The sequence below is a fragment of the Anabrus simplex genome, chromosome 4 (genome assembly GCF_040414725.1).
Source record: "Anabrus simplex isolate iqAnaSimp1 chromosome 4, ASM4041472v1, whole genome shotgun sequence".
In the NCBI taxonomy this organism is placed as follows: Eukaryota; Metazoa; Arthropoda; class Insecta; order Orthoptera; family Tettigoniidae; genus Anabrus; species Anabrus simplex.
The window spans coordinates 434,541,212-434,568,504 of NC_090268.1; the positions used below are offsets into that span (position 1 = coordinate 434,541,212).

Sequence of the window (27,293 nt, forward strand, 5' to 3'; positions counted from 1 at the left end):
AACTGACAAGTCTCTGGCTACAGTTGCACAGTATGATGGTAATGCTGATGTTCGTGCAAGTGTTAGATCAGAGAACAAAACCCGATTTGGAACAATAAATATTTTAACAATGAATGGGAAGGAAAATGAATTGATTGACCTAATGGAGAGATGAAAACTCGACATTCTGGGATTAGGTGAAGTAAAATGGAAAGGGAAAGGAGTGGAGAAACTTGTAGACACAGTATCACGTGGTATAACGTGGAACCCATGCCCAGGGTTATGCGTGAAGACCTGTACTGGATAGGTAACAGTAAAGAGAAAAGAAATGGAGTGGGATTTATAGTGAATCAGATTGTTGAACCAATAGCTGAAGTTGAGTATGTAAATGAAAGAATTATAATAATGCATATACATGTACACAAGAAACTACTGAAGTTAGTATAGGTGTATGCTCCACACACAGGATGTAACGTGGAAGAAAAAAGAAGATTTCCTCAATGCACTGGAAACACATATTGTCGGAGATGGGATCATGTTAACGGGAGATCTGAATGCCCATGTGGGAACTGATAGAATGGGATGTGAGAATGTTCTGGGCCCAAATGGGTATGGCGACAGAAATGAAGATGGAAAGAAACTGTTGGAATTTTGTATCAGAAATAACCTGATAATAAAGAACACATGATTTATGAAGAGGAATAGCCATAAGATCAGCTGATATAGTTGGAATGGACAGTATGGAACACTCATCGATTTTATAATGACAGACCGAGAATGGGGGAAGATTCGTCATGAATAAGAAGATAATCCCCAGTGAAAGTATGGAAGGTGATCATAGATTTTTAATTGTGGAATTAAAACAAGTAAAAATCCCTAAAATTGTACTGAAGAAGAAACCAAAAATCAGGATTTGGGAATTGGAGGATTAGGATAAAAGAATGGCATTCCAAGATTGGATAAAAAGGAAGTTGCCTAACGTGGAAATACGAAGTGGAGTTGAAGGGTGGGACAATTTAAGACAGACATTTGTGGAAGCAGCAATTGAGGTATGCGGGAAAAACAAAAGCAAAGGTTAAGAGAAAGGAGACACAGTGGTGGACAGACAAAATAAAAGAAAGGAACAAGGTGAAGAAAGAAATGGATAAGGAAAAGCAAAAAATGTATCACAGGGATGTGGAACACAAAAGATTGAAACTACAAGTAAAGAAGAGTATCAAGGAAAAAAAGGAGAAATGTTGGGGAGAGTTTATGAACAAAATTGAGCAAGATAATCGAGGAAGTCAGAAACTATTATTCAGAGTAATAACATCGAAAAGAATAAATCAAGAACAAATTAAGGCATTAGAGAGAGAAGATGGATCCCTAGTACATGACGAATGGCAAAATATTTTGAAAAACTTTATAATGAGAATGACTGCTCGGAGGAAGGAGATAAGAAAATGGAAATAATAGATGGAGAAAAAGAAGAGAACCCAATAACATGGTTTGAACTTGAAAGGGCAGTGAAGGCAATGACTAAAGGTAAAACAAGTGGAAAAGACAAATTCAATGCTGATATGATTAAGGCAGCAGGAAGCAGTGGACTACAGTGGCTATACCGAGCCCTCAATGCCATATGGAAGGATGAAAGGATACCTGAAGACTGGCAACAAGGAAGCATTGTACCACTGTTCAAAAAAGGAAATAGGAAGAAATGTGAAAATTATAGAGATATAACCCTATTATGATATGGGCTAAAAATAATGGAGAAACTCATAGACAAAAGACTGACGGATATAAGAGAAAAGCAGTGTTCAAGTGGGGAGTGGTGACTTTGAAACATTTTACACAAAAGAAAAGTCTCAAGCAAGGAAGTGCACTGTCATCATTATCGTTTATTACATTGATGGATGAAATCATAAAATGAGTAAAACAGAGTATCAGTAGTGATGAAGTGAATGCTTTGGTAATTGCAGATGATGTGGTGATTTGGGGAAAGGGAGAAAAGTACAAAGGAGACTGGACATTTGGAATGAAACTCTGAAGGAATTTGGAATGGTAATTAGTAAAACGAAAACTATAGTCATGCACTGTGGAAAAGAGAAAAAGGGAAGCCGAGTGAACATAGACAATTAGAGAATGTAGAACAATTTACATATTTGGGTAGCATTATTAATGGAAGTACTGAAATTAATCCTGAAATTAATAACCAACTAAGTAAAGGTACAACATTTTTTCATCAAGTCAGAGAGCTTTTATGTGATGACAAAGTACCGAAGAGAATGAAATTAACATTATATAAACAATATTTCATAAAAATTGTAACATATGAAGTAGAAACACTGGTAAATAATAAGAGACAAGATAGTAAGAACCAAGCAGTAGAAATGAAATTTTTAAGAAAATCGGTTAAAAAGACAAGAAGAGATAGAACCCAAAATATCAGAGAAGAGCTAAATATAGAACCGTTAGTACAGAACATACAGAAAGCAAGACTGAGATGGTTCGGACATGTAAAAAGAATGGGAAATGAACAGCAAAAAGGGAATTGGAAAGAGAAGTTAAGGGAAAGAGACCAGTTGGAAGACCGAGAAGAAGGTGGATGGATCAGATTTGGAAGGACATTAGAGAAGCTGGATTGGATGTGGCGGAAGTAATGGAGCAGGAAAAGTGGAAGGTCAGATAGGAGTGGAGGAGGCTTGCTAACCACACCCGGGCGACTGGAGTGGGACATTGATGATGATGATGATGATGATATCAGTAATATCAATAACTTACTGTTCATAAATTTGGTACTTTGCACCTTTCAACTTATAAGTATCCATTAAGCAAATAGATTTTACTGGCACCTAGACAAATCCTGTCATACTCGGCCGCCTGACTAATGCGTTATTGATGGTCAGATATGGTTTACGAGAGGTCCACGATTACTGCTTTGTCATCTACAGTCGACTCTCGATGCATACTCTCTGGCATGTTCCGCTGCAGACTTTTGGGCTTACTCGGTTCATCAGATTTCTCTCTATCCTTCTGAATGAGTTTACAGTAGTTTCTCTCAACCATTTAGATCTAATCCATTTAAAGTAAAATTGTTAAGACATTTTGCAAATTTAGCATAATTTTCAACATTTTTACTGGCTTAGTCAGGAAGTTATGGAGGTTAGTGTGACCAATGGTAGCTATTATAATAACAGTTCTACAGGACAAATGTAATAATACCTATTGCAACACTCTAGCAGCTGAGCATAGTAAAGAAATGTTAATATATGAGAATGATACATGAAGTCACCTTACTGACATCCCCAAAAGTTTAATATCATTGCCATTGCTCTAGTGTTCATACGTTGATTCTGGCAGTCATTTCTGTATGAATGTTTTTTAGTACAGTGACAGTGAATACTGTGGTGAGCTATACCAATTTTACTGCATCGCGACAATATCAATTTAAATACAAAATAGTGGACGCCCCTAACACTTCCTATGCTGTCATCAATTACTGAAAGTAATCTTAAAGAATCTTTTCATCCTTTACCTTTTTAACTGTATAATAACCATTTAGATACCATTTAGAATACCTAGCAAAGTTAAGAAGCCAAACATGCGTACATTCCCATGTGACATTCAAAATTCTATGTGGGGCACAGTTCACGAACGAAACAAAAGACGTATTCTATGTCAAAAATCAATCTTCACTGGTAAAACTTGAGGGTTATGATAAAGCAGGAGTTATCCAGAAAGGAGTGAGGCAAGGATGCAGATTGCCTTCCTCCTTTTCTATGTAGATCAAATGACAAAAGAAAAAGATGAATTTGAAATAGGAAACTCAGTACGAGGAGAGATAATCAAACCTACAAGATTTGCCGATAATGCTATTTTACCTAAATCTGCAGACGATCTGTAGAAACTGAAAAATGGTATTGACACAGTCTTGGAGGAGGAGGACAAGATAAACAAAATCAATTCAAAGCAAAAGTAATGGAATGCAGTCAAATTAAGCCAAGTAATGCAAGAAATGTTAGATTAGGAAATGAAGTCTTAAAGAAAGTACTGTATTTTTTTGTATACAATTGGCTTTACGTAGCACCAACACAGATAGATCTTATGGCAATTACGGGAGAGGAAAAGGCTAGGAGTGGGAAGGAAATGGCGGTGGCCTAAATTAAGGTACAGCCCCAGCATTTGCCTGGTGTGAAAATGGGAAACCAAGGATGTTTTACTTTTTTGTACCATAAGATGCATCTTTTTAATTCAGGAAATGCAATCTGATGCTTACCTGCATCTTCCAAGATCTCGATCTCTGACTGAACAGAATTAAACTTGTTAGATTACCATGACCTTGGAAAATCTACCTAACAGTAAGTAGTAGGAGTAATAACCAGGCATGAGGGTGCGAGAGAAAGGAATGCTTTGTCATCTTAGTTACATTGCAGTCACAGACACAATTGTAATATGTTTTGAAAAGTTGCACAATGCCACTTATTAAGAGATTTTTCATATAGTGTAGCATTTAAATTAGAAGTTCTAGAATATCAAAAAGAACATGACAATGGGGCAAACAGACACTTTGGACTACCACCTATGGAAAAATGATTTAAGAAATGCAGTACCAGCTATGTTCTTGATGGCACTGAAGACAGAGTATTTTTTGAAGAAGTAGAAACTGGCAGTGGAAATGCAAAATTCAGACAACAGCATTACGAGCAATACTGATAATGAATATAGAATTGTCGGGCTGAGTGGCTCAGACAGTTGAGGCGCTGGCCTTCTGACCCCAACTTGGCAGGTTTGATCCTGGCTCAGTCTGGTGATATTTGAAGGTGCTGAAATACATCAGCCTCATGTCAGCAGATTTAGTGGCACGTAAAAGAACTCCTGTGGGACAAAATTCTAGCACCTTGGTGACTCCGAAAACCATCAAAAATAGTTAGACGTAAAGCAAATAAGATTATTATTGAATATAGAATCAGTTCCTGCCATTTCATTTTAAATACAACCTGTGACAATAAAGTTCGATGAATAGTCCTGTACTATCAACATAGATGAACAATGCACAACAGTGACCTTACTGTCCTTCGAAATAGTCCCCTTCCATAACTATGCACTGCTAAGATCGGCGATACATGTCCTGGAAACTTTGCAAGAAGGCTTACTTTGGGGTGTTCAAAAGCCTCGTCATGCTTCATTGGATGTCAGGAATATCGTCAAAGTGAGTTTGACCTTTTTCCAACGAGGGGATTCCGGAGAACGCCATTCCATGCTTTGCCGTTTTGTTTCAGGGTCATACCTGAGACACCAGGTTTCATCCTCAGTGATGATACAGTTTAGGAAATTTGGTGTTGCATTTGCCATTTCAACAAAATCCTGTGAAGCCTCTAAACATGCCTGCTTCTGATCGTCAGTCAAGTGATGTGGCACAAGACGAGAACACGTTTTCTTCTTCCCTAACTTCTGGGTAAAGATTCTTAGCACGGAATCACGGTTAATCTGCAGTTCATCCGCTATCATACGCACGGTTAATCGCTGATCGTTCGTGATTAATGTCCTCACCTTCTCAATGTTTTTGTCACTGACGGCAGTCGCCGGTCTTCCGCTATGCAACGCACATAGTGTCAACACCCAGAATATCACAGCCTACAACATATAGAAAGAAGCCCACACGCTATCATTTAAGACATTAAAAAATGTAAACCATTTGACACTTGACATAGTATATAACGTCATATTAAGGTGCAAGTCGCAAACTAAACAAATTTTTATACTTACAATATGCATTACTATTAACACATGGGTGACGGGCCCCGAGAATTCTCGGTTTTATTCACAACATTGTTTTCGGTCTTCCTGTGACATCTCTTGACCATATCTTGAACTATTTCGTACGTTCACATTGAGTAGAATAAATCATAGATGTATATCTGCCACTTTTCTTTCATTCACAGCCTCTTTTATTCTTTGATTTAGTTTTGAAACGTCGACTTTCTTTCTGCCGGTTCAGTCAATGAAAAGATGGAGCGCCCGCGGAATACGGTGTTAGCTGACGGCGATATTTTAGTAGAATGATATGCCGATGATCATTCAAATGGAAATAGTCTAATGAATTAGTGGAAACTGAATGTGAGAGTGATATTGGAAGTGATATTCAAGCCTGTACAGGCCGTAATTTACCTAGTGTACGTACTTATTCAAGTGACTCTGACGACGACGATAACGATGTAAACATTAATGATGTGTTGGGAATTGACGCTGAAGATGGTTTTGTAAAGGCAGATCCACTTCTACTAGGGGCATTGGAGAGTACCCATACCAACTTTAAAGATAAAATATTGACTGGTTTAATATTTTTGTACATTTTTTATAATCAAGTGCACTCTAGTATGATTAGTAGAAAAATGTCCGGTCCACAGGGTATGTGACAGGCTCAAGCATCCGGTCAGCAATGTGTTAACTCAGCATTTTGTATATACTATGAATATAGTACATAGACAATGCATCAAACCGAACATTAAACTACGATCTATTTCCTCATAGAAAGTATCCAGATCACCTCAAGATACACATACTACCAACTGAAGGACATCGTGAAATAAGCAACATAATTACCAGAAGTATAAAATTTTGAAATGTTTTTTTAAATAATTAATTATAAGATTTAACGTAAAATAGTGATTACTTTAAGAACATTAATGCATACACAATAGTACAAATCTCAATTTTTACCGGGCGAGTTGGCCGTGTGTGTAGAGGCGCGCGGCTGTGAGCTTGCATCCGGGAGATAGTAGGTTCGAATCCCACTATCAGCAGCCCTGAAAATGGTTTTCCGTGGTTTCCCATTTTCACACCAGGCAAATGCTGGGGCTGTACCTTAATTAAGGCCACGGCCCCTTCCTTCCAACTCCTAGGCCTTTCCTATCCCATCGTCGCCATAAGACCTATCTGTGTCGGTGCGACGTAAAGCCCATAGCAAAAAAAAAAAAAAAAATCTCAATTTACGCTTATCAAATCAACAAGAACATTATAAGGACTTGTCTTTTACATTACGTAATCTTTTTATAATTGATTGGGAATTGACGCTGAAGATGGTTTTGTAAAGGCAGATCCACTTCTACTAGGGGCATTGGAGAGTACCCATACCAACTTTAAAGATAAAATATTGACTGGTTTAATATTTTTGTACATTTTTTATAATCAAGTGCACTCTAGTATGATTAGTAGAAAAATGTCCGGTCCACAGGGTATGTGACAGGCTCAAGCATCCGGTCAGCAATGTGTTAACTCAGCATTTTGTATATACTATGAATATAGTACATAGACAATGCATCAAACCGAACATTAAACTACGATCTATTTCCTCATAGAAAGTATCCAGATCACCTCAAGATACACATACTACCAACTGAAGGACATCGTGAAATAAGCAACATAATTACCAGAAGTATAAAATTTTGAAATGTTTTTTTAAATAATTAATTATAAGATTTAACGTAAAATAGTGATTACTTTAAGAACATTAATGCATACACAATAGTACAAATCTCAATTTTTACCGGGCGAGTTGGCCGTGTGTGTAGAGGCGCGCGGCTGTGAGCTTGCATCCGGGAGATAGTAGGTTCGAATCCCACTATCAGCAGCCCTGAAAATGGTTTTCCGTGGTTTCCCATTTTCACACCAGGCAAATGCTGGGGCTGTACCTTAATTAAGGCCACGGCCCCTTCCTTCCAACTCCTAGGCCTTTCCTATCCCATCGTCGCCATAAGACCTATCTGTGTCGGTGCGACGTAAAGCCCATAGCAAAAAAAAAAAAAAAAAAAAAAAAATCTCAATTTACGCTTATCAAATCAACAAGAACATTATAAGGACTTGTCTTTTACATTACGTAATCTTTTTATAATTGAAGAAGAAAGGACTCATTTTACCATTTTAACATATATTTTAAACGACCTGTTAAATTGGTCAATTTTCAAGTATGTACAACACCTTCTTATGTGATGTTTTAATAACTATATTTGTATATGATAGCTGAGGATGACCCTCGAGGGGTCGAAACCGGTACTGTGATTACTGTAACTAATAGTATATAAATAAATGTATTGATAAGGTGGAGGCTTCATATTATTCTTATGTTGTAGCTACAATCAATATGGAAATGAAGCTTATAGATTATAACAGGCAAACCACTCGTACACACACTTCAAGGACAGTGCTTGACCTTCATAAACACGTACCAGTATCGCATGCGTTTCTTTCGGTGTCTTGCCAAGCTTAAAACAAAACTGTACATTGATCTTTTGGTCGTTCATGTTCCTGTTCGCAGTTCAGAACCAACGCACTAAACAAGCACTGTGTCAAACAGGTCTTAAACGGCACACACACGATACTCAACTGAACAACGTGGTGGTCAAAATCTGCTGCTACGCAGGTGCAGAGTTGTGTGTCGTCAGTGTTGCCGAATCAACCATTCTGACTTCATTCACCAAACTTTATTGTCACAAGATGTATGTGATATTCTGTGCCCGTGCTTAGTGAAATGTTCCTTGATGAAATACTGGTACAGAATTAAATATTTATTGGATGTAACAGCCCTGCCAGAAGTTGCATTTGATGGTGACCATACAGCAGTGGTAGCAAACAGGATAAATTCTAGGATAATTTGAAACAACACTTACCTAGAACAGAGATGGAGTCTGTTCAAGATTTTTATGGTTCTAAAATTGGCATAAGATTCTGAGAATTTTAACTAGTTCATGCTTCTAGGTGCAATACTTCAGAAGATATTAATTACTGACTGTTTCTATTAAGAAAACTGTATTGTGAGAAAAATGCAATTACAACTTTCACTAATTTTCTTACCAATTGTACACAGTTTTCATGACATCAAGTGTGAAGACTAAAACTGCTGCATAACCTACTTTGTTAAGAAGAACCACAGGTAGCGTAAGAAGTCAGAACATAGAAATGCAATTTTTACACCCCTGGCACTTTTGTTCAGGTCTGTTGTAAAATTTCCCTTTCCGTGCAACGGGTCACATATGCAACTGTAGACCCACATCTCAAATGCTTCTACTTTTTTGTAGTGGTTGCAGTCATTGTCCATGTTTCCACATTGTATAGAAAGACTGGGAAGATGTAGCATTTCACCAATCAAAGTTTAGTCCGAACGTCGAAATGCTGACTTTACAAAATAGAACTACATACTCTTGACAAAGGCATTTCAAACTCTATTCACATTTGATTTAGAGTGATTGGTCCCAGTCTGAATTCACACACCTCCCTAGGTACTTAAAATTCTTCACTCTCTGTATTTCTGTACCATTTAGAAATAATTTTCATGCAATGCTTTGTAGTTTACTAACGAACATAAATGTTGTGTTTTTCACATTGATTTTTAAACCACACAGTGCAACAAAAAAACAGAAGAGTAAAATCTAAGACATGGAGATGAAATTTTTAAGAAGTATGACAGGAAAGCACCTCTACTATTTATAGTGGAGATGAATGATATAATACAGAAGGCAGCATTGACATTGGGGAGAGAAGAATGAAAGCAGTGTTGTTTGCACATCATCTACTAATATGGGGAAACAGTGAGAGTGAAGTGCAGGAACAGCTAAATGTATGGGAGGAAGTTGTGTCATATTATGGAAGGAAGTTCTCAGCACAAAAAGTTAATGTATCCACAATGACGCACACAAAAAGCTGTCAACTTGTGTACACAGATTTATTTACAAGTATTTACAAATTAAATGCACATAACCTAAATCACTGCCATCACAAGAAAACACTTCACTCCAAAAACATCAACAAGCCGCCATTTTAACAACTGCCTATCACAACACATAGAGATTACACCTTGAAACACAGTTGAAACAGATGATATCGACTGCCTACATCACAACACTACACGTGTTCACCAGTGAAACTCCTACTAAACAATAACTCGCCTCTACCATCAAGACCACCTCTTTATATAGGTGCCTGGCCAGGCTTCTGGAAAGATACGTTACAAAATACCTTCTCGTAAATTCTTGAGTGCCTAACAACATGTTTATAATGTACAGAATATTCTACCATCATCTTGTCTGATCTAGAGCCATTCTGGATGTTAAAGTGTGTTTCACAATTCTGTAGCAGATAATAATAAATTATGTGTGTTTGAGTCATCAGTCGACAGACTGGTTTGATGCAGCCCTCCATGCCACCCTATCATGTGCTAACCTTTGCATTTCTATGTAACTACTGCATCCTACATCTGCTCTAATCTGCTTGTCATATTCATACCTTGGTCTACCCTTACCGTTCTTACCACCTACACTTCCTTCAAAAACCAACTATCTCTATCTGTTCTTCTCATCAAATTTAGCCTAATCGATCTCCTCTCAACAATTCGATTCAGTATCTTTTCATTCGTGATTCGATCTATCCATCTCACCCTCAGCATTCTTCTGTAACACCACATTTCAAAAGCTTCTATTCTCTTTCTTTCTAAGCTAATTATCGTCCGTTTCACTTCCATACAATGTCACGCTCCACACGAAAGTCTTCAAAAACATCTTTCTAATTCCTATATCAATGTTTGAAGTGAGCAAATTTCTTTTCTTAAGAAAGCTCTTCCTTGCTTGTGCTAGTCTGCATTTTATGTCCTCCTTACTTTTGCCATCATTAGTTATTTTACTACCCAAGTAACAATATTCATCTACTTCCTTTAAGACTTCATTTCCTACTCAAATATTTCCTGCATCACCTGCCTTCGTTCGACTACACTCCATTACTTTTGTTTTGCACTTATTTATTTTCGTCTTGTACTCCTTACCCAAGACTTCATTCATACCATTCAGCAGCTTCTCGAGATCTTCTGCAGTCTCAGATAAAATAACAATATCATCGGCAAATCTCAAGGTTTTGATTTCCTCTCCTTGGATTGTGATTCCCTTTCCAAATTCCTCTTTGATTTCCTTTAGTGCCTGTCCTATGTAAACATTGAAAAGGAGGGGGGACAAACTGCAGCCTTGCCTCACTCCTTTATGGATTGCTGCTACTTTTTAAAAGCCCTCGATTCTTATCACTGCACACTGATTTTTATACAAATTGTAGATAATTCTTAGTTCTCGTATCTGATCCCAATCACCTTCAGAATCTTAAATAGCTTGGTCCAATCAACATTATCGAATGCCTTTTCTACATCTACAAATGCCATGTACGTGGGCTTGTCCTCCTTGATTCGATCCTCTAAGATGAGACGTAAAGTCGGGATTGCTTCAAGTGTTCCTACATTTCTTGTGAAGCCAAACTGATCTTCTCCCAACTCCGCTTTAACTTGTTTTCTATTCTTCTGTAAATAATATGTGTTAAAATTTTGCAGGCATGAGATACTAAACTAATGGTGCGGTAGTTTTCACACCTGTCAGCATCGGCTTTCTTGGGAATAGGTATAACAACATTGTGCCGAAAATCGGATGGGACTTCTCCTGTCTCATACATCTTACACACTAAATGGAATAACCTTGCCATGCTGGTTTCTCCTAAGGCAGTCAGTAATTCAGAGGGAATGTCATCAATTCCAGGTGCCTTGTTCCTATTTAGGTCACTCACCGCTCTGTCAAACTCTAACCTCAAAATTGGGTCTCTCATTTCATCAGCATCAACAGCCTCTTCTTGTTCCAGAACCAAATTATCTATATCTTTACCTTGATACAGCTGTTAGATATGTTCCTGCCATCTTTCTGCTTTGTCTTCTTTCCTTAGAAGTGGCTTTCCATCTGAGCTCTTAATATTCATACTCTCACATTCCTTTCTCCAAAGGTTTCTTTGATTTTCCTATATGTAGCATCTACCTTTCCTAGGACCATGCAACCTTCGACATCCTTGCACTTCTCCTTCAGCCATTCTTCCTTAGGTACCTTGCACTTTCTATTCCCTTCATTCTTTAATAGTCTGTACACATTCCTGCCTTCTTCATTTCCAGCATTCTTGTATTTTCATCGTTCATCAATCAAGTCTAGTATCTCATGAGTTATCCAATGATTCTTAGTTGATCTCTTCTTCCTTCCTAACATTTCTTCAGCAGCCCTACAGACTTCATTTTTCATGACTATCCACTCTTCCTCTATTGTGTTTCCTTCAGCCTTTTCATTTAGTCCTTGTGCAACATGTTCCTTGAAACAATCCCTCACACTCTTTTCTTTCAACTTGTCTAGAACCCATCTTTTTGCATTCTTTCCTTTCTTCAATTTCTTCAACTTCAGATGGCATTTCATGACCAACAAGTTGTGGTCAGAGTCCATGTCTGCTCCTGGGAAAGTTTTGCAATCCAACACTTGGTTTCTGGATCTCTGCCTAAACATAATGAAGTCTATTTGATACCTTCCAGTGTCTCCAGGTCTCGTCCACGTATACAGCCGTCGTTTGTGGTGTTTGAACCAAGTATTGGCAAGGACTAAATTACGATCAGTGCAGAATTCAACCAGCCGACTTCCTCTTTCGTTCCTTTGTCCCAATCCAAATTCTCCTACTGTACTACCTTCTCTTCCTTGGCCTACCACTGCATTCCAGTCGCCCACCACAATTAGATTCTCGTCACCTTTTACATATTGTATTAAATCTTCTATCTCTTCATATATTCTTTCAATTTTCTCATCATCCGCTGAACTAGTGGGCATATATAGACCTGCACTATTGTGGTGGGCATTGGTTTGGTGTCTATCTTGACGACAATAATTCTTCCACTATGCTGGTCGTAGTAGCTTACCCGCTGTCCTATTTTCTTATTCATTATTAAACCAACTCCTGCATTTCCCCTGCTTGATTTTGTGTTGATAATTCGGTAGTCGCTTGACCCAAAATCCTGTTCTTCCTGCCAACGTACTTCACTTATACCAACTACATCTAACTTTAGCCTATCCATCTCCCTTTTCAGATTCTCTAACCTACCACAACGATTCAAACTTCTAACATTCCATGCTCCGACTCGCAGAATATCAGTATCCATCTACCTGATGATTGCCCCATCTCATGTAGTCCCCATCCGGAGATCCGAATGGGGGACTAGTTTACCTCAGGAATATTTTACCCGGGAGGAAGCCATCATCAGTACATCATTCATACAGAGAGAGCTGCATGTCCTCGGGAGTTAGTTACGGCTGTAGTTTCCTGTTGCTTTCAGCCGTGTAACAGTATCAACACAGCTAAGCCATGTTGAGTATTATTACAAGGCCGTATCAGTCAATCATATAGACTGCCACCCTTGCAACTTCCGAAAGGCTGCTACCCCCCTTTCGATGAACCATCGTTAGTCTAGTCTCTCAACATATACCCATCCGATATGGTTGCAGCTGTGGCTCAGCTATCTGCTTCATTGGGACACGCAAGCCTCCCCACCACGGCAAGGTCACATGGTTCGCAGGGGAGGAATAAATTATATAATATTAATTTACAGGTATTTACATGAACTGAACTCATATAAATATTTATGTACAGGACATGTTTCACGACATACCTAATCTCATGAACACTGCGATCATTCGACTACGAAATAATAATAATAATAATAATAATAATAATAATAATAATAATAATAATAATAATAATAATAATAAATGGATGTAAACACTTCATAGCCATACATTACAAGTAATAATAATGATAATAATAATTTTAAAATAATAACAATTCGAGCTCGATACTTGCATTATTTACCCATGGGTGAAAGAATATTGTTTTCAAGTTATATCAGTTTATCACGCATGCATCAGAGTGAAGTGCTGGTAATGACACGAAACAAGAACCATGCATATAACGGCATAACATTTGGAGGGAAGCAGTTGAAAAGAGCTGAAAGCTTTAAATACCTGGGAAGTGTAATTGAAGGAAATGGAGGAAACAGGATGGAAATAAATGAAAGAGGAAGGTGTGCAAATGGATTCTTTAAGAGTGAGGAAGGATTATTATGGAACAGGGATGTATCACAGAGATGTAAATGAATTGTCTACAAGACTTATTCTGTGCCAATTTTGACACATGGATCAGAAACGAGGGCAATGAAGGAGAGGGGTGAAAGTAGAATACAAGCAGTGGAAATGAAGTTTCAAAGGTATCGATTAGGTTTAACAAGAATGGATAGTGTAAGAAATGAGAGAGTTTGGGAAATTATGGAAAAATCAAGACTGCAGTGGTATGAACATGTTAATGGGAGAAGAGAGGATACCAAGAAAGATGTTAGAAATGGGGTTCAAGGGAAGGAGACCTAGAGGAAGGCTGAGGGACAGATGGCTAAAAGGTGTAAAGAAGAGCATCATGGCAAGAGGAGGGAACTGGATGATAGTGAGAGAAGAGAAGTGGTGGATGGACAGAAAACGATGGAGAGGCTTATGTTCCAAGCAGATCCAGCCTGTGGTTGGAAAATGCTCCAGATGATGATGACGACAGGAAAGACAGAATGGACAGGGCAAGAAATGAGGATGTCAGGTAGGAAATCAGAGTAAGAAAGTTTTCCGACAGAAAGGACAGAAATAAACTGAGATTGTCTGGACATCTTAAGAGTATGGAAGATAGAAGGATACTCAAGTGTACAATGGAGGTTAAGATTGAAGAAGAACAAGATGTAGACCAAGATCAAGGTGACTGGACTCTATCAAGAACAGTAAAATCAAAAGGTGGTTGGATAGAGGAAAACAGAAAAGGTGCCATTAACATCTCAACCAGCTCAAGGTGGAAAAGAGAAAATGATGATAAGGATGATGATGATGATGATGATGATGATGATGATGATGATGATGATGATGATGAAGTTGTTAATTTTTCAGTTCAATGATTTTCATTGTACAGCACTAGAAAATATATAATATTATGCCTTACCTCTAAAGTTTTCACTGAGTCAGCTTCACTTTTCTGTCGTACAATGTCCACCAGCTTAGCAACTGCCTGGAAGTAAAATTGAATCATATCTCATGATATCCTGTTTATCAGACAGAACACTAAGCATGCCAGGTTTTAATATAGTGTACATATAAGCCTAAGTATGGAAGTCTTTTGACTCAAATTACATGGTACACTAATGATCTATTATATCCATAAATGTAACAAGTTTTCCTCTATTAAGAATAATATTTTTATTTTATAGGAAATAAATGAGGACTATACTTACATTTACTATTAGAATTGCATTTTTCTTTTTCAGTTTATATTCAATTTCCTCCATTATGTATCAGTTCTTGACTTTTGTCATCCTGAAATGGAAAATACATTAATTAACAAACAAACAAACAAACAAACAAAAAAAAGAATCAACCAGCAAGGAAATGCAATTATTCTCTTAATAAAGCCACTGAGGTTGAAAATTCCTTTTCTGTACTGTCTTCAATAAATTAATATAATTAATTATAATTAATTAAAATTAATATATTAAAATTCAAATTACTGGAAAGCTAAGTCATTTACAGAAAGATAATTACATGAATACCAGATGTATGCATAAGTCTTTTCCGGTTGCACTAAGAACACCAGTGAACAGTAATACCAATATAAATGGTCCGTTATTGGACATTATAAATTTTCCAGGTAACTCATTCCTGGTTGCCAGCATTTCGCCCTCGTGTGCTAGGTTGGGCTCGTCAGTTGGTACCTAGCACACCTACTAAGACGCATGGCTAGTGCATACCGTGGAGACATGGTTTCGACAATTTAATAGTGATTTCAATGTGAAAGACAGTGTGCTCGGATAGACCACAAAAGTGCAAAGACGCGTAACTGCAGGCATTACTGGATGATGACCCAACTCAAACTCACTGCTATCACCAACAAATTATTAATTTAAATCATGCATTGATTGAAAGATGACTGGAATGGGCCAGAAGGCATGGCAAAATGATTTTGTTACACGACAATGCACTGTCTCACACAGCGAAACCAGTGAAAAACACCTTGAAATCGCCTGGATGGGACATCCTTCTGCACCCGCCGTACTGCGCTGACCTGTCACCATCTATCACCTCTTCGCATCCATGGGGCACACGCTCGCAAAGCAGCACTTCAGCAATTTTGAGGAAGTTGGAAAATGGCTCAACAAATGGTTTGCCACAAAAGACAAGCAAATTTTCTGGCATGGTATTCATAACTTACCTGAAAGATGGAGGAAGTGTGTAGAAGCCGATGGCCAATATTTTGAATAAAGAAAACATTAATTTCCCTTGAAATTTACGTGTTTTCTTTACCACAAAAACCGGCAAAAACTTATGGATACACTTGGTAGGAACATATAATAAGATGAACTTCTACACTAGTGTCAAGCCTGAGGTCGCATCTTGCAAGTGAAGGGAAGAAGGAGGTGGCAGAGTAACATTATGTTAAAAATCGTGAATTCACCTGGCCCAGGTGGCAGTACCTTGTTTATGGGTCCCTTGCTTGGGTTACAGGTGAAAACTTCAACAGCAGTGACAGCAGAGAAGAAGGTCTTTGGTATGGCAGATCTAGTGGAGGAGGCTACCCTTCTGTTCAGGGTAATTAGAATAGCCCTGCTGTCTAGTGGAATGACGAGGTATCTTCTCATGCAAGATGAGGAAATAACAACAGAAACTGGTACACCAGTCGATCGAGGATTCAGTCCCTCTAATTAGCTAGCTTGGTAGAGTTAATAACTCACTTGGGTCAAATTTCTTAGAGAGAGAGACAGGCAGATAAACAAAAACAGACTGACAAGGATCATCGCAACAGCAGAACTTCCTGCCGAGACAGGTATGCTGTCCCATTCCGGACATTACAATAATTTTCCACAACAACGCTAGGCCACATACAGCGAAGTGTGTACAATGGCTACTGGAGCAATGGGGATGGAAGATATTGAAACATCCACTATCCTCTCCAGACCTGGATGGAAGATACTGAAACATCCACTATCCTCTCCAGACCTTTCTCCATGTGATTTTGACCTGATACCAAAAGTAAGGAACCATCACAGTATGGATTGACATTTTGGGACATAAGAGGACATAGCAAATACTGTGCAACAACAGATGAATCGATTCACTCAGGGTGAAGAAGGTTGTATTCAGCACCTTTCATATCGTTGGTAGTGTGTTGCAGACAACTTCGAGAGTATTTAGCATGGGTATGTGTGCAGTAATGTTATTGTACATTAAGTTAAAGCTGTAATGATTTTCCAACCACTATAATAAGCATAAGTAGTGCAATGCTGTTGGTGGGGTTTCTGCATTTATTTGATTATATCAAATTTTCCATTTGCGCTTGCATTCTTACAAATAAAGGACAGTTGCGATGGTTTATGCTTCACCCCTTGTACTGATAGAAGTTCAAACAGACATTGCTATGTCGGACATGGGACTAGCAGTTGATGAAAATGGACACTGCTGTGGGAATAGATTATTATTCTCGTGTCAGATACATCAAAAAAAGAAAACAGTAACAATAATTTCAAGTAACATTTAAATAATCCTGGACCAATACAACGCTACTTTGAGTCCTCTCTTCGTAGCTCGATGCAGGTCATCTTGCGTGCACAAAGATGGACACAGCGGACACTGAAGCATATGCTGGATGGTTTGATCTTCTCCGCAGTCACACTTGGTGTTGTCATCATTGATGAAGCCCCATCTTGCCAAATTAACTTTGGACCTTCCCACTCCTAATCTCAACCTATTGAGAGATTTCCAGATTGTTCAGCTCTCATTGCAACCGGGTGGCAAACGTTCCTCAACTGCCATCTGCTCAGAGCCTTGGGGGATCTTCGTCTTCCATAGCTGTAACCTTGCCTTCTCAGCTGGTACTATAAGTTCCTGAGATGTTCGTAGGAAGCTCTTCCTAGATTTCAGTCTCTGTACTGGAGGCTCATGTCCATGCAGTAGATGAGTACTTTCATGCTTAACCTTTGTCCTTTCCTTATTTGCAGCTACTTCTCTTCGCACACCGAGTGGTGCTATCCCTGGAAGACGATAGAGTTTTTCAGTTGGAGTAGACTTTCGACAACCTGTAACAAGTCTGGAGGTCTCATTAAGTGCTATGTCTACCTGTCTGGCATGAGATGAATTGTACCAAACAGGGCAGGCATATTCCCCTGCAGAATAACAGTGCCATGGCGGAAGCACGAATAGTTTTTGGTTGACTACCCCATTCTGATCCAGATAATTTACATAGAAGATGATTCCTGGTGGAAACTTTAAGTTTAGTGTTCATGCAGTGTTTCTTGAATGTAAGAGCTCTATCAAGTGTCACTCCTAGGTATTTTGGAGTTTCACAGTATTGTAACTCAACACCTGACCACACTATATGCAGCTTATGATGAGCTTCCCTATTTTTCAGATGAAAGGCACAAACTTGTGTTTTCATAGGGTTAGGCCTTAACTGGTTTGCCTTGTAATAGGATGACAAACTTTCGAGGGCGATGGTTAGATTCCTTTCCACTGTCTCAACATCTGTACATTGTGTTGCCAGAGCAAGATCATCAGCATACAAGAAACTTCTGCTATTTGGAGCTACCGGCTGGTCATTCGTGTATATATTAAAGAGGACTGGTGCCAGCACACTTCCTTGAGGTAAACCGTTTCTTTGTGTCCTCCACCGACTGCGCTGTCCTTGGAAGTCCACAAAAAACCTACGGTTCTGAAGAAGGGTTGCGATAAATCTGGTTATCTTAATATCCTTGGTCAGATTGTAGACTTTAACTGGCAGAAGTTGATGGCTGACGGTGTCATACGCTGCAGTCAAATCTACAAAGACTACACCTGTCACCTTGTGTCTTTCAAAGCCATCCTCAACGAATTGTGTAAGATTCAGTAGTTGTTCAGTGCAGCTCTTACCCGGACGAAATCCAGCTTGTTGCGGTATGAGGAGAAGGTCAATAATGGGTTGAATGCAATTTAGGATCATCCTTTCCAGTAATTTATATAGATGACACAAACGGGTAACAGGTCTGCAGTCTTTAGGATGATTTCCTTCCTTGCCAGGTTTGAGCAATGCAATTACTCTACTTTTTCGCCATGTCTTTGGTATCTGACCTCTGCTCACACAACTATTGAAGAGTTGCAGAACCCATTCTTTGGTTTTAGGCCCAAATTTCTTTATCTGTTCTACTCGAATGTCATCTAGACCCGCAGATTTTCCATTTTTACATTCTTTGATGACTTTTTCAAGCTCCAACATGGTGAAGGGGACAGTGAGGTCACTTCTTTCTTCTTGAATCTTCCTCTGTATTTTTGGCCTTCGGATTTTATTGGAATAGATAAAGATGTAGGAGAAAATACAGATTGCAGTGCACACATAGATTGATCTTTTTTTTTTTTTTTTTTTTTTTGCTAGTTGCTTTTACGTCACACCGACAAAGATAGGTCATATGGCGACGATGGGACAGGAAAGGGCTAGGAGTGGGAAGGAAGCGGCCGTGGCCTTAATTAAGGTACAGCCCCAGCATTTGCCTGGTGTGAAAATGGGAAACCACGGAAAACCATTTTCAGGGCTGCCGACAGTGGGGTTCGAACCTACTATCTCCCGATTACTGGATACTGCCCGCACTTAAGCGACTGCAGCTATCGAGCTCGGTTATAGATTGATCAAAAGTGTGTGGAAAGAGATAGATATTCTAGAAGACTGGCAAATGGAAATTAGAAACCCTTCTTTCACGAAAAGGGGTATGTAATAATTATATCCCATGCTGCCAAGCTGCAGAAATGAAGTTCCTATGCATCATGATACAGAAGACCAGGAAGGACAAGTTCAGGAATGAAAAAGTCCGAGAGGAGGTGGGAATAGGAGACTCCCTACTACAGAGGATCCAGAAAGCAAGACTGAAGTGGTTTGGCCATGTAAGAAGGATGAGTGCAAGCATGACTGCAAGATGAGAATATGAAAGAGAAGTAAAAGGAAAAAGACCAGTGGGCAGACCCAGAGGAAAATAGACCAATCTCATGAAGAAAGATGTCGAGAAAAGAGGACAAGATGGGGAGAAGATTATGAGAGAACAGTGGTTCATGGAAAAGATGGAAGGGGCTCGTTCACCACACCCGGGTGACTGGAGATGGTCAATGATGATGATGATGATGATGCCAGAATCATGGAAAGAACACTAGAAAGAAGAATGAGAGAGATGATGGAAATAGTTTGGTTTCAGAAGAGGAAGGCAGTGGTATCTGCTTTCATTTTGAGACAAAATATCGGAAAGCACTGGGAGTATAAGAATGATTTGATAATGGCATTTATTGAATAGAAAAGGCCGATGATACAACATAAGTATTGGAAAAGAAATAAATGCAGCAATTATATCAAGTTCCAAGTGGACAAAACAGGACTAATGCAAGGAATTGTACTTGTCACCTTTACTGCTTAATATTGTGATGGATGATGTCATAAAGGTAGCAAAAGGGATAGAATTAGAGCACTGTCCCATCACTTTATTTTGAAACATAAGATGTGAAATCTTTTAAATCTTACCTCGCATGACATGTAGGAGAGAGAGATGTGTTTATTGCCACCTTTGAAGACCTACCACCCAGCCTTGAATAGTTACTTTACTTTTAGAACAAAATATAAAAAAACTAAACATTTTGGAAAGTAGGCAGTTGGATGAACACTGCTTTTGGTTGAATCCTTGAATATAGCATCATCTATATATTTAAAACACTAAGGTGACTTTTGTAACAGAGAGTTTGAGAGAACGGCTGAACCGATTGACATCGTAAAGCAATCTGACGAAAGCTCTTGGCCTGTAGATTTGTAGTGTCTTTAAAAGCATAAAAATTTATTGCTGTATATTTTAAAATTATTAAAGAAAAATGCAGTATTCTGATTGGCCAAAGCACTCTCCAGTAGGCTACTTCAAGGGCGCCTGAACTGTGGCATGTGGCACGATAGAGAAAGGGGAAGGGGAAGTCAGCTGGACAGTCAGCTGTACTCCGGCCTGCGCTGTGGTGAAGCTATTCAGCACAATTTTACTGTCACTTCTGTAGTTCTCCCTATATTTGCTAGCTTGCAGTGATTTTGGATAAATTCAAACGTTTCCTTCTCCATGTCATCTCTTCCTATATTTGTTAGTTTGAGTGAATTTGGAGAAATTTTAACAATGAAGTTGTGAAATTCTTCCATTCCGGTAGTTTGTGAAGCGAATCTATCTCCATGTCATACTAATGTTCTAATTTTCAATTCTAATTTGGCCAACATGGTACTCATAACAAACCAGGAACAACTTTCAATTATTAATGAACAAAAATGTCAAGAATGCATTTTTCATCGATGGCCCCAGAGGCACTAAAAAAACATTTAGGATATACAGTGGTGGTCAAAATAATAGAGCCACCTGGCAAAGGTTTGGAATAAAGTACAAATTTATTACTAGACATGTTTGTACTATGATGGAAACAAAATTTTACGTTGTACAGGAACCATTACAACAGAGTCACATTGTACCACAGTCAGTTATATAGATAACACAACTCAAACTAATCAATAATATTCAAAAGAATACCAGACCACAGGGTCAAAAAAAATAGAGCCAATTGACACAAATATTTTGTACTTGATCGCAGTCTTACGAAATTTACAGGAAAAGTTGTTTTTGCATAGGAGTGAATTAGTACTCCATGGGGTAACCCATATTTTTGACGATTGCCCTGCACCTCTTACCCACAGAGTCGGCTAAACGCCTGCATTCGTCGCTGCTGATCGCATACCGGGCTCTCTGGATTTCTTCCCAAAGTTTATCTAAAGATGTAGCTTTTGAGCGGTCAATTTTCTTGTCTACGATCCCCCATGAGTTCTCAATGGGTGATGCGTCAGGGGACTGAGGTGGCCACTCTAATACTTCGATATGGTGGTCTTGAAAAAACTGCCTTATGATCCTTGCAGTATGCTTTGGATCGTTATCGTGCTGAAATTTCCATTTCAGCGGCATTTCCTCTTCAGCATAAGGCAGCATAACATTTGCCAAGATGTCTTTGTACATTTCTGCGTTCATTATACCATTGATACGGTGTACTGGACCAATGCCATACCATGAAAAGCATTCCCATACCGTAACACTTCCGCCACCGTATTTCACAGTTTTTAAAGTGCACTTGGGATTAAATTCCTGCTTTGGTGGGCGGCGCACATAGACTTTTCCGTCTGAGGCAAACCTATTATGCTTGGATTCATCGGACCAAAGGATGTTCCTCCACTAAATATTAGGTGTTTGTTCATTTCTCCGGGCGAAGGCCAACCTTTTCCGAACATTAGCTTTTGAAACATGTGGCTTCTGTCTCGCAATGCGCCCATTCAATTTTGCGGATCTCAGTCGTCTTTGAATCGTTTAGGTTGATGGTTAAACATCATTTTTGTCGCTGAACAAAATGGCTTTCAGTCGTGGTGTTGACAAAAATGGGTCTTTCTTTACTTCCCTAGTGATGGGTCTGTCTACGCGAGGAGAAGTTACACGAGGTCGCCCCCTGTTCTCCACCTGCGGCTTTGTTTGTTTTGCCAGTTTAATGGCGTTCTGGACTCGTTTTCGCAAAATGTGTAAATCTTTGCCTATTTGATTCATGGACATCCCACTTTTGAACATCCGGAACATTATTATACGCTCATCATCACTTGTATGCTTTGCTCTGCCCATCTAGAAGAATGTAAATAAAACCAAACGTCAATTTACATACAAAATAATATTGAGTGGAGATTTGTTGACAAATAATATCGCTAGCCTCCAAAAGAACTGCAAAAAATCAATTTGAACGGGACTTCTGTAAAACGGCTCTATTATTTTGACCCATAAGATTCTTACCTTTATGCCTCTTTTCGCACGTCTAGCTCAAATGCTCCCTTTCGCATGACTACAGATAGCAGCGACGTCTTCCCTGATGATGTCTAAAAGGGACTGACAACAGGGCACTCGTGGAGATTTTGCGAACTAATAGATATCCTAGTTCTTAATCCCCTCAATAGAGGTGGCTCTATTATTTTGACCGCCACTGTATAATACAAAAGTGCTTCAATTTAGGGCTTTATGTTATATGAAATTAAAAAAATGAAATGAAATGAAATGAAATGGCGTATGGTTTTTAGTGCCGGGAGTGTCCGAGGACAAGTTTGGCTCGCCAAATGCAGGTCTTTTGATTTGACGCCCGTAGGGGACCTGCGTGTCATGATGAGGATGAAATGAGGATGAAGACGACACATACACCCAGCCCCCGTGCCAGCAAAATTAACCAATTAAGGTTAAAATTTCCGAACCTGCCGCGAATCGAACCTCGGGCCCCTGTGGCCAAAGGCCAGCATGCTAACCATTTAGCCATGGAGCCGGACTTCATGTTATATCAGTAATGGGGACAGGAGTAGTCGCTGTTTTGCTGCCCAGTGGTTGAACATTCAAAATTCATCTAAATGTAAATGTTTCAGTGTCTGGTTTAAAATTAAATTCCAAATCGGCTGCCGATATTCAACTAGCACAGTTCAATATGGGATAAAGCCTCAATGGCAAACAGTCATTCATTAACATGTGTAAATGGTCCTCTAAAATATATCATAGAAAACGACATTCCACTCCTTCTGGTGGGAAAATTATTGTTCTTGGGGAGATTTCGTAAAGGTTTTGCCTGTTTTGCCACATGCTTATCACCAAAGAATTATTTATTTATAATTGTATTAAGTACTCTCATCTTTGACCCTTCTTCAAAATACACCACTTACATAAAAATATCAAAGTAGATTAGTTTCATGTTCTGTATTGATGTTAGACAACTATGTATATAATATAATAGTTTGTAAAATAAATTGGTATTGATTAGGTGGAACCAAAACCTTTCCTATAGTTACATAAAAATATGTAGCCAAAATTACAAAAAATGGAATTTGCTGTTTGTTTTTGCAAGAAATCGGTAACAGCAACTATCCCTCTGCAAATGGTGATGGATCAAATGTTATTGAAATACCAGCCAGAATTTTAGCACATGTTGATGTTGCGATTGACATTATTGCAAAACGTTCACTTCTGCAAAAGATGTCATCATCATCTTGAAAGTTGCCATTCTTAATGAATTAATTTGAAAGTCATTGGGCTTATACCCGATAGCTAAAAACCATACACTAGCAAACCAAACCAAACCCCATGCCACAACAGCTCTGAAGGACCATGGCCTATCAAGCGACCGCTCCTCAGCCCAAAGACCTGTAGATTACGAGGTGTCAAGTGGTCAGCACGATGAATCCTCTCAGCCATTTTTCTTGGCTTTCTCTACCGAGGCTGCCATCTCACCGCCAGATAGCTCCAGAGTTGTAATCACATAGGCTGAGTGGAAACCACTCCTCAAATCCAGGTAAAAATCCCTGACCTGGCCAGGAATTGAACCCGGAGCCTTCCGGTAAGAGGCAGACGCACTACCCTTACAGTGCAGGATCAGCAGCATACACTAGGCAACAGATTAATACTGAAGATGAAAGCTAGCTACTTCAATTACCTACAAAATTCTTGAATTCTTTGGTATTAATGGTTTGCCTCCACGTATTCTTATTCTAAAAACTGGAGCCACAGTTATGCTCCTTAGAAACCTGAACATTTCCCAACATCTCCTGAACAGAACCAGATTAGGGCCTAACTGTAAGAAGAATGTATAAAAACAGTTTAGATTTGGAAAGAACAAGGGAGATAAGCTGGACAGAGGGCTCTTTTTTGCTAGTTGCTTTATGTCGCACCGACACAGATAGGTTTTATGGCGACGATGGGACAGGTAAGGGCTAGGAGTGGGGAAGGAAGCGTCTGTGGCCTTAATTAAGGTACAGCCCCAGCATTTACCCGGTGTGAAAATGAGAAACCATGGAAAACCATTTTCAGGGCTGCCGACAGTGGGGTTCGAACCTATTATCTCCCGAATACTGGATACTGGCCGCACTTAAGCGACTGCAGCTATCGAGCTTGGTGACAGAGAGCTCTAATCCCTCAAACTGACTTCACAAACATCCAATAAAACATTTCCATTTTCTTTCAAGAAGAATCAATTTCCAATTCGCTTGACATTTTGTACCATTATCAATAAACCTCAAGGGATGTTCAAGTCTCTGTTTACCTCGGCTAGTTTTCAGCCATGGCCAGTTAAATGTTACAATGTCAAGAGAGTGATATTTTAAAATTGCAATAGTGCCAAAAGATAATTGTACAAGGAATGCACCGATCAAGTGGCTGCGCGATTTGGGTTACACAGCTATCAGCTTGCATTCGGGAGATAGAGGGTTCGAACCCCACTGTTGGCAGGCCTGAAGATGGTTTTCCATTGTTTCCCTTTTTCACACCAGGCAAATGCTGGGACTGTACCTTAATCAAGACCACAATCGCTTCCTTTCCAGTTCTAGCCCTTTCCTATCCCATCATCACTGTAAGAGCTACTTTTGTTGGTGCAACGTAAAGAAAATTGTAAAAAACAAAACAAAAAACCTAGGAATGTCGTATATAAGGAAATCCTTCAATAAATATTTTCCCCATTGACTCTTATGTCTTGACAGGCTTCAGCTAGTCATTCCTATAATTTAATACAGATACTAATGAAGATGCATATCATTTTCAACTATGTCACAAAAAAAACCTCCTAAACGAATGTTGTTTTGTTGTGCTCTCAGGGAATACTACACAGAGACTAACCAATCCAGATCAATGATCTTGTCACTCGCCGGCCCTATTCAAATCAGACCAATGGTCTTGTCATTGTTTTCTTGAAAGATGGACCAGGACAATCTCCGTCTGTGTTCTGCGAGAGCAAGAAATGAATTCAAGTTTTGTCCACTCTTGAATATAGAATGGACTGCTGCACTCTATCACTTAACGTGCCAGCTGCTGCACCCAGGATTTACCTGAACAGGTGGTAACATTGTCCAAGCAAGCGATGTAGCGGCTAAGAACAAAAGAGCCGCAATCTCTGTGCTTAGTGGAGGCTCTCTGGCATGGTACTTCATGGGATGGTGCTTTAGTTTTGTTGCAAAAGGAGCATACAGAGGTACAAGAAAGCTCAAGACAAACTTGATGCAGAAAAATAGGATGATTAAAGAATGAAGAATGAGAATTAATGTGGTTAAGACAAGAAAAGATAGAAAAGGAAAAGGGCATTAAAAATCAGACACAATGATACTGAAGTTGTGGAGGAAGATAAGAATTAATTGAGAGCATAAGACTGGATAAGATAATCAATAGAAATATAACTTGGAAGGATTCACTAACACAGAATATACAGAACAAAGGTATGCAAAACATACACTCCATTGCCATTAATGACCAAGCACCCTCTGATTCCATACCTCCCATGTCATGAGCCTACACAAGGCTGTGAGCACTTTGTACAAATGTTTGCTAGCAGTTGAAATGGAAGTATGGTGAGAGTTCAGAGAGGCTGCAAGGGGCACTATTATCAGTGCCCACCAATTTAGCCATTCCATCCATGAGTTTACTGTTGAGTTTCAGATACCACGTTCAACACTGAGTGATGTGGTGATGAAATGGAAATGCCAGGGAGTTACAGAACCCCCACCTCAACAAGGTAGGCCAAAACAAATTAGCAGACAGGGATTGTCAATGCCTTTGATATGCGGTGAAGTCAAACCAGCAAGTGCCACTACAGACCGTGGTCACAGGCTTCTGATTGGCAAGTGGAAGAAACACCAGGACTCGTACCATTTGTTGGGAGCTGTTTGCACTTGGATACCACAGACGAACTGCAGCATGTAAACCAGGGATCACTAAACGGAATGCTTGCCGCCAATTACAGTAGTGTGAAACACGCCTCCTATGGAATCCAGAACAACAAGGAGTGATGAACCATGCTACATGTTATAGCAATATGATGGATGGGTATGGGCCTGGTGATTGCCAGGAAAGCATTACTTACAGGAGTGCATTGTATTCACCAGTAGCGACGATCAAGAATAGAAGTGGGGGCGTGGGGGGCAAAAATAATGTACAGGCAACAAATAGTACCCGGGTTTGTGGGAGGGGAGGGTATATACATCAAAACTTTTTTTAAAGCTACAAAATTGTAAGTTTTTTTATGCTCTCTGAGCAAATTTTGACAGAGAGTTAAAGGATGATGGTTTACCAACTTAAGTGCAGTAATAATATTTTGAGATTTTGATTCAATACTTTACAATAAATCTTTCACCAAAGATGTGATACAATTAAAGACGTACGGAGTGATAATAAGCCTATGTATCATTGTTTACATGTTTGGCATGTTAATTTGTAAATTCCTGAATTTACATAGGACAGTCCGGAAGAAGTTTGGCTATAAGGTACAAAGAACACGTTAATGCGGTCAAACATAAAAGATATTCGGTAATGGGAGAACATATGGTTGAAATGAATCATAAATTTACAGACATTTCCAATGACA

At 39.1% G+C, this 27,293-nt stretch overlaps 1 protein-coding gene across 5 annotated transcripts in view; it reads right to left on the minus strand.

Annotated features, from left to right (window-relative positions):
• Positions 1-27,293, minus strand: part of LOC136872065 (focadhesin) — a 226,888-nt gene that overhangs the window by 191,421 nt on the left and 8,174 nt on the right. For 4 of the 5 annotated variants that reach the window (XM_067145921.2, XM_067145922.2, XM_067145923.2 and 1 more), the window contains exons 2-3: positions 15,098-15,179; positions 14,809-14,874 (exon numbers count right to left, since the gene is read on the minus strand). In XM_067145921.2, the coding sequence (XP_067002022.2) occupies positions 14,809-14,874; positions 15,098-15,151 (120 nt within the window). In that variant the 5' untranslated portion in view covers positions 15,152-15,179. Of the gene's footprint in view, positions 1-14,808; positions 14,875-15,097; positions 15,180-16,333; positions 16,422-27,293 lie in introns of those variants that run through there. The other variant, XM_067145924.2, reaches the window with a different exon arrangement.